Source organism: Eleginops maclovinus, chromosome 22 (genome assembly GCF_036324505.1).
Source record: "Eleginops maclovinus isolate JMC-PN-2008 ecotype Puerto Natales chromosome 22, JC_Emac_rtc_rv5, whole genome shotgun sequence".
Lineage (NCBI taxonomy): Eukaryota > Metazoa > Chordata > Actinopteri > Perciformes > Eleginopidae > Eleginops > Eleginops maclovinus.
Window position 1 is genome coordinate 10,869,295 of NC_086370.1, and position 9,014 is coordinate 10,878,308.

A 9,014-nucleotide genomic window follows, 5' to 3' on the forward strand; every position below is an offset into this window, starting at 1 on the left:
GCACAATTAGACCTGTTGTTGAACACAACAGTTCAGCAGCTGTTAATTCGATAACATGCACATATAGACCGTGATTCATTAGATAATTAGTTTATTTGGGATATGTCTACTCATGTGACACAGAGAGCCAAGAGTGCACGTTTTTTGGCCCAGAAGAAATACAGAAAACCTCTCTGCGTCATGTTCGAGTGTTGGGGACTTTTAGTCTTGATTTTTTTCTTACAGGAAATGTAATTGTTTTTCACTTGTTAGAGAGGCCCAATAACACACTGGATGTGTGTATAGGCTGTGCTATATTGCCCTCTCCTGGTACATTTGATTGGTAAACCTCTCTCTTCAACAAAAGGCAGTCGACACAATGTTACAATAGGCTATAATTGATTTTATACAATGTATCGATAAACAGGGGATATTTATAATTGAGGGAAGTTTTAAATGCTCATTAGTTTATATAAACCATAAATGAATCAAAAATTACATTATTATATTCCAGTATGCTTGATGATGGGATGTTTGACAGGTACATTATGCAACACTTTTGTTAGTGCCACAAAGAAAACGACAAACACATTGCATTGCATACTAACAATATTTATTATGTAATAATGTGTCCACAACGACATATCTTATTGACACTACTAAAGTAGTCTGTTGGTAGAGTAAGGATTTATTTGTGATAAAGGTAAGGTTTACTTTAAAGTACCACTTCAAACTGTATGGTAGTATTGTGTCTGTAAGCTTTGTCAAGAAAATGCAATTTAATAATTCAGCAAATCAAATCTTTAGGTTGAATGACATTTCAGTACACAAGAAGCTAAATATATGCTGTATGATAAAATGATTATAGTTATGTTGCAGTTACGATGTGTTTATTTCCAAACATTGTAAGTTAGCTGCAGCAACTGTTTTACACTTTTTAACTCCTGCAAAAATGTGTTATTAATAAGCAAATTATATCTATAATGATATTTTTTTGATAAAGCACATGAATTTCATTTGTAAATGAGTGCTTTTATTTTTAGAACCGGAAAAGAAGTAAGTTACAAATTCATCAGTAAGAACAACTTTTCCGGTAAGTGGACCTACTTTCAGATTAATAGCGTGAATTACTTTTTACATTTAAATGCTATATTGATTTCAAAACAACTCTCAAATAAACCTCGGGATTAGGTCGAGTTAAACGTTAAAAGTTTAAAATGAGCATTATGTTGGAAAAATGTACGTTGTAATTGAATAATATAGCGATTTGTTTTCGATTTGTGTAAATATCACTTTTATTTTGAAGGATTTACTGTCGGAAGTCTTACTGTTGTTTGCGGTGTCTGCTCAGAGGCAAAAGAAGATGTTTGTCAGCTGACCAGAAATGAAGTTGCTGTTAAATGTATTTTGTTTCAGCACTTGCAGTAAAGACAGAAGCAACGTCACGGTGTCTCCAACAATGAGGTAGGTTTATATTTTATTTACAGAGCCCTACATTAGCCACGAGTTGAGAACGTTAGCTACAATGCTAGTAAAATGCTTGGTTCCAAACTTAGCTAACCTCTCATGTAAATGTGACTGTTTACAGCGGTGTCCACACTGAACAACACACTGTGTTGATAAGTCTATTTGCTTTAATACCGTAATAACGAAGACTGCCGCAGAAAGAGCAGCATATATTTGCAACAAACAATCATAAAACACAAGTGAAACCAGCTGCAGGAACCAGATACATACTTTGATTTCAACTACTTAGACTGGTATCCAAGTCCGTGTTATAGCCTTTTCTGGGGTAAGCATCATGTGAATAGTGGTTCCTCATTAGTAGTGCTTAAGGATGCAAGGTCAGCTTTGTCCTGTCATGTCAGCCTTTTTTTAACCTCCTTAAATAGTTAGAGTAATAACCTCATATTGCGCAAGCAGGCGGTGCTGCTGAAGCCTGTTTTCCTATTTTTGTATTTCGCCCAGAAACTGCATTTCTTTGATTCCACCTCATGACTGTTCCGGCATGCATGCTTGACATGTGAGGATGTACTGTGCAGAACATATTCAGTACTGTACTTTTAAAGGTACTTATATTGTACTTGAGTATTTCCATTGTATGATACATTATGCTTCTAGTCTACAACATTTAAAGGGGTTATAAAATAATGTAGTTTTAATCCACTGCATTTATATAACAGCTTATCTCATTTTAACAACATGATCTCTAAAAATTAAACTAGTAGACTAACTATTTAAGTCACAGGAGAGTCAAATTATTTAAATACTTTACAAAAAGTAAATCAGAAGTGTGTTTGTCCAAAACAGCATAATTCTATTTGATGCACAATATTACCTAGACATGTCACATGAATAAATATAATGATATACAGTCATAAAGGCCCTTTTCGTACTTTTACTTGTTGTACTTTAAGTACATTACTATTACTTAGGTAAGATATTTTTTGAAATATTTTGACAATACTGTATTTTTACATTTACCCAAGTAAAGCATCTTAATACTTGTTCCACCACTGGTTAAGAGTCAGTTTGCTATAAGTGGTGAATGCTGCATAACTTTATGTGAGGGAGTATTTTACTTGGGACTGATTCCTGCTGTTGAAGAGCAGTGGGTTCCCTTCCACACACTGCTGCCAAATAGTTACGATTCCAGCACGCTTCATTAATATTGTTGATGCAGCGATGGCACAGAACAATGTGTTTATGTCACATACCACATCTGAATCGTGGTGAGTCATTTTTTAATTGTTTACCGTTCTGTGCCTATTGATATACAGTTGGTCCAGTTCAGTGTGTGCTGAAAACATCTTCTCTATTGTGTGTCTTACACATAAAGGGATAACATCTGTAGCCTATACAGCCATGGGAAAAATTAAGAGACCACTTCAGCAATATCAGTTTGTCTTGTTTTATTATTTATAGACATTTCTTTGAGTTAAATTATTTTTGTATTTATTTATTATATTCTATAAACTACTGATAATTTTTCTCAGTGTTGAAATTCAACAGACACTGGAATGGCTGCCATACATGTAGAGATAAAGATTAAAGAACAATTTGTCTCTTCATTCTTTTTTTTTCGAGCTGTGTATGCCGGGAATATAATGTTATTTGTCACGGTTTATATTTGACTCCTTGTCCTGCAGCTTCACATGATCGGGACAATCAGACTGATCTCACCCAGCGACAGCAGACTATGGCTTCACAACAAACAGCCTGCCTTTTCTCGCCCCGACAATCACAAGTGAATGTAAGTAGAGCTGCGACTCTTATACTCATTGTCAATAAAGTTGAATTTAAAATGTCAGAAAAAGTAGAAAAACATTTTGATCAGTATTTCCAATAAACCCAGATAACCTCCTCAAATGTCTTGATTTTTCAGCTGCTCAAAGATATATCGTTCAGAGTCATAGAGGGCTAGAGAAGCCAGAAATTATTCCCATTTAATGAGCTAAAATTAATTAGTTAAATGGCAGTTAATAAACTAATTGCACAGCTTTGCAATAAAGTTATTATTTTGCAGTGATTTCTTTTAAAACTTTTTATTTTTCTTCTCATTCACAGCTCTCTGTTTGACATTCCTTTCTTTGGTCTTCTTTTACTGCCTTCCCTTTTCTCGCTTACCTTTTATTTTGTAAGCATCCTGTGTTCTTTCTGTGATAATGGAGGACGCACAGCCTGTGCAGCCCAGCCTCAACTCCTCCTATATCCCGGCTGCTCTCGGCCACCACCAGTTATCTGAGGATGAGGAGAGCGAGGACCAGAATCCCTCAACCTCACTGCTGCCCAAAAATTTGTCAGTGCCTCTAGCCGTTCGCTACAGTCCAGAGGACTCCTACTTTCTGGTTTACATCATCTTCTTTCTGATGGGCATCGGCTCCCTGCTGCCCTGGAACTTCTTCATAACAGCAAAACACTACTGGCTCTACAAACTGAGCAACGACACGCATCACAGCAGCAGCGAGGAGCAACGTTCAGACCTCAGCGTGAGTGAGAGGGATTCTAAATACAACTCAAGTTCACCATCCATGAGTGTACACAGGAAGGTGCATTTTTGTGGCATTCTGCATGCTTTTCACAGAGCTGTCATAGTACTTTGACTGATGTGAGGAATTTCCTTTCATATCTGACCTTTGAAACACAATTATACAATTATACAAGGTTAGTTAAGGTCAACTCAGATTAACAGTCAGGTTGGTCAGGAAGATATGCTTCCACCTTATTTATTTCTAAACTGACTGAATGCATCGGTTTCTGCTATTCTGACATTAATGCTTGATTTGATGTGACTTGGAAATCTTAAAAAAGATAAGAAAGGAAGGAGGAACATGTTTCATTTCATATTCCTCCCCCCTGCTTTCACTTCCTCTTATATTGTGAGACACTTTTTGAGTGCGTTTTCTTTTTTTAATCTTATATTCAAGGGTTATTTAAGTGTTTGACTTCTTCTGTAACTGTTCACAGGACTACTTTGAAAGTTATCTGGCCATCGCCTCCACGGTGCCCTCTGTGCTTAGTCTGATACTCAACTATGTCCTGGTTAACCGGTAAATTCCCCCCAAGCACGCACGCACACACACACGCACACACACACACACACACAGCACACACAGCACATTCCTCTCATGTGTTTTTTCATGGTCTCTGGCTGTTCGGATGAAACTTTGTCCAATTAGGGCCATTTTGAAAAGCGTCTTCAGCAGAATACATATTATAATCATTATGTGTGCACAAATATTAGCTTACATTCTCACATATGTCCAACAGCACAGTTAATTCAATCTTCATATTTAGTTTTGTTTGCTGATCTTGTGAAAAACTCCCAGGACTTGTCTCTGTGTTTGTTGGTAGGGTGTCTTCCAATGTGCGGATCCTGTTCTCCCTTATGGTGATCCTGCTGGTGTTTGTGGTGACCACGGTGATGGTGAAGGTGGACGTGTCTGACTGCAGGACGGAGTTCTTTATTGGCACGCTGGTCAGTGTGGCTGTCGTTAGCGGAGCCTCCAACGTCTTCTCTGGCAGCGTGTTTGGGATCAGCGGGCATTTCCCCATGAGGATTTCCCAGGCTCTGATATCAGGTGCAGTCATAGTCTTTGTAGCATTTAAACAGTATCAGCGTAAAATGTGTGTTCTCTCAGAAGAATTGAGAAAAACATTGAGAAATTGATTTGTAATCAAGGCAAATGTTGCATAGTATCAGATTTACCTTGATTACAAATCAATTCCTCAATTGTTTTCAAGGGTTAAATAGTTTTGCAAGCCACTGTTTATATTACGCAAGATTATTAGGTGGTTGAATACTCGATTCTGATTGGTCAATTCAGAACATTTGACACGTCGTTAATCCAGTAGTACAGACTGCTGTCAAGGATTTATTGACCGTTGTTAAGGAGGATCGAGAGAGAGAGAAAGGAAAAGAGGTTAAAATACGGAGCGCTGGACGTCGGATAAATCACCAGAAGACAGACAGGAAGTAAACACTAACAGGAACACGGTCTGGGCTCTGCTGTGTCTAAGGACTTGTTAGTGGTTCTGAAACTGTGAACAGACTTGAACAGTTACAGAAAACCTCGATCGGTGCTGCCGTAGAGTTGTTGTTGTCACAGTTCCAGCCGGTGGTTCGCAGCGGAACTGAGGTTTTTTTTGACGGAAGAAATATGATCATTTTTGAGTCAATACAATAATTTACATTAGTATTGGGAGTTGAGTCGTTAGTTTGTTTAGTATCTGGCTGTGATAAGCGTGGATAATGTGCAGCGAGGCGGTCATTATGGGGAAAAGTACACAAAATGATTATCCCTTACCTATAGGCCTGTTTTCAAGTACAGAACAGGTATAAGCAGAAACAGAAAAAAAAGGTGAAACTTTGGCAGAGAAAAGAAAAGAAAAATTCCTTGGTAATTTTTTCAATGACCCTCTGTCTCACCCGGCTCTCTTCTGTACTTTCTAATAAAGGAAACAAAGATGAATTTATAGAAACATATAGAATGTGTAGGTGATGGTTGCCTCTTGTTAACGGACCGCACAATACATAACCTGAGGTCCTTGTTGTCTCAGGCCAGGCCATGGGAGGCACGCTGAGTGCACTCGCATCCATAGTGGACCTGGCAGTGGCGAAGGATGTGACAGACAGTGCGCTCGCCTACTTCCTCACAGCCGACGTCTTCATCCTGCTCTGCATCGTCACATACCTGCTACTGCCCAAGCTCTCATACACTAGGTCAGTACCAGACAACCTTAAAGTCTGTTCCTTGCATCACAAAGGAAAGAGACGATAACGCATTCCCTTGTCCTGTAACATTTATCTGAATCAGAATCTGGTCCCTAAAGATTAACCCTACAATAACAGGGTGCATTATCTCCCACTGTCATCCCTCACACCCCCCAGAGGGTGCCAAGGAAACATTTGTTATCTTCTTACCGATTACAGATGCTTTGTTTTTGCGTTTTAAGTCCCATAGCTTTTGTTTCATTTTGGTCAGTAGCAATTTGTAAGCAACCAATTTTACCATTATTTTAGTCTTTATTTGATGCTGAATTTGACACATTTAGACTAAAGCATTTTAAAATAATAAAACAAATATTAACTGGTCATGAAAAAGGCATTCAGAATCAGAATACCTTTTCATCCCACAGAGGGGAAATGTACATTGTTACAGCAAAAGTTTAGAGAAATAAAATAAAACACTATTGGATAAAAGCACATCCACAAATACATGATGTAAAAGTTATTCAAATCTAACATTCGTTACATTCGAAGAAGATACTACTCATTTACAAATTGCACATATGTGTTATTGCACAACAGTGGTGTTGTCTTGTTTGTTATATTACTGCAATTATAAACAAATCCTGTCAACAAAACAACTTCCATCCATCCTCCTCCGACCCCACCCCTGTTGCCGTTGTCACAAATATTATGGATATTGTTTGTTTGCAGTCATATAAAATCATCTCTTCACACACATTTTAACATAACATTCACCTATTCACACAACCTGTTGAGATGAGTCCTCTCCTTATCACCCTTTCATTTACCAAGCTGTGCATATATCTTTATGGATTATTAATAGATATAGATTATTCATTGATGTGGGGGTTTTATCATGTGATATGGATTTTTTTGTTTCCAGTTCAGCAAGCAAAAAGCCCCCATTTTATTTCTGTATATTTATATGATCAAAAAAGTGTTTTTACTTGTACGAGTGACCTGCTGCGTGTGCTTCTCCTCTCTCTAGACACTACATGCAGGCAGCAATGCACACTAGTTCAGGCAGGATGAGCGAGGGGGCAGCAGCAGTGTCGGTCCCACCGCTGCGGCCAATCCTCAGGAAGACATGGGTGCTGGGCCTGAGCGTCTTCTACGTCTTCTGTGTCTCTATCATGGTGTTCCCTGCAGTATCCTCAGGAATCCAGTCTGCCAATAAAGACAGTGGCAGCCCCTTGACAACCACTTACTTCGTGCCTCTCACCAGTTTCCTCCTGTACAACGTAGCGGACTTCTGCGGCAGGCAGGCCACGGCCTGGCTGCAGGTCCCCGGCCCTACCAGCCGGGTCCTGCCTGTACTGGTGCTGTGCCGCTCCGTCATGGTGCCACTCATCATGTTCTGTAACTATCAGCCGAGGGACAACCTCCACACCGTGCTTTTCAGCCACGACCTGTACCCTGTGGTCTTTAACTGCCTGCTAGGCCTCACTAATGGCTACTTAGGCACTCTGCCAATGATTTATGGCCCTAAGGTGGTTCCTCGAGAGCTGGCGGAGGCCACAGGAGTCGTCATGTCCTTCTTCCTCACTCTGGGTCTGGCTGTGGGATCTGCTTTCTCTGTGCTCATTGTGCACTGCATCTGAGCAGGCTGCTGTCATTTACAGCTGTAAAGTTGAGCTTTACAGCAGACAGCGGCTGGACAGCAGAGACTGACACTGCGGGGGTTAAGTGCACCAGTGTTCTACCATGACGGAAAAAAGACAATGATCAATTCAACTCTAAAAAGCCTTAATGCCTCTAACTGTACATTATTGTGTTTGCTCGTGATGTGAGCCTCCGGACTTTACCTTCAACAATAGCAATCTGTGCAGTCCATAAGACCTCATTAACAACATCTATTTGGTTCAGGGGGTGAATATTTGTGGTACATATTAAAGGTTGTTAAGCGTTATATTGTTTCTAACTGTAATAAAAACAGTGATCTTGCAGTATTTTAAACCTCAAATTGAACAGGAGGCGCGAGGATGCATTGCTTTGAGATGCTCCTTTCTGACAAAGTAGTACACCTTTTTATTAGGGATTCTATTTCATACAAATATTAATATTAAAACATATCAGAAGTCATTTTCATTTTCAATAGCTTCTAAGTCATGTGGCCTAGTGACTCATTTTTTGGAAAATGTGTGGAAAAATATGTTTCTAATTTCTACCCAATCCCTTACACTCTCATGACTCAGTGACTGCCAAACTATACAAAATAACTTCACTGAAGGCAAAGACACTTGCTTTTTATTGGATTTAATGGTTTCTTTTACAAATAACCTCCAATTCTGAGGAATACAGCTGAAAGTGAATACAGCTCCAGCACTCAAAAATGTTCTTAAATCTCTATCTCTACATGTATTGCAGCCATTCCAGTGTCTGTTGAATTCCAACACAGATAAGAAATTGTCAGTAGTTTATATAATACAATAAAAAATAAAAACTCAGACATAACTATAAATAATAAAACAAGAGAAAATGATAATGCTGAAGTGGTCTCATTTTTTTCTGCGGCTGTATGTGTGTAGTTGTCCTCAGGAGTAGACTGTTGTCATCCAGAAGAGATTTGGAGCATATAGAAAAATGTTTGCTCAAGCCAACAACTCAAGTTTCCTGCCAAAAGATGCTTTGTTGACGCCATGGAAAAAGCATTTTATGAAACCCGAAGCCTTTAATGATTTCAGATCCTGAATGTGGTAGGATGATAGTGACCAATTTCAAATGAAAACAGATTAAACCCAAAAGAGTTCAGTTGAATATGGTAACATTTTGAGACTAACAT

The 9,014-nt window shown here is 38.8% G+C and overlaps 1 protein-coding gene across 1 annotated transcript; it reads left to right on the plus strand.

Annotated features, from left to right (window-relative positions):
• The first annotated feature begins 1,302 nt into the window (after positions 1-1,302).
• Positions 1,303-8,717, plus strand: slc29a3 (solute carrier family 29 member 3). Its single transcript, XM_063874288.1, has 7 exons — positions 1,303-1,443; positions 3,129-3,232; positions 3,547-3,968; positions 4,447-4,529; positions 4,834-5,060; positions 6,040-6,202; positions 7,221-8,717. Exons 3-7 carry the CDS (start codon positions 3,645-3,647, stop codon positions 7,831-7,833), a joined length of 1,410 nt encoding a protein of 469 aa, XP_063730358.1. The 5' UTR covers positions 1,303-1,443; positions 3,129-3,232; positions 3,547-3,644; the 3' UTR covers positions 7,834-8,717.
• Positions 8,718-9,014: the final 297 nt, after the last annotated feature.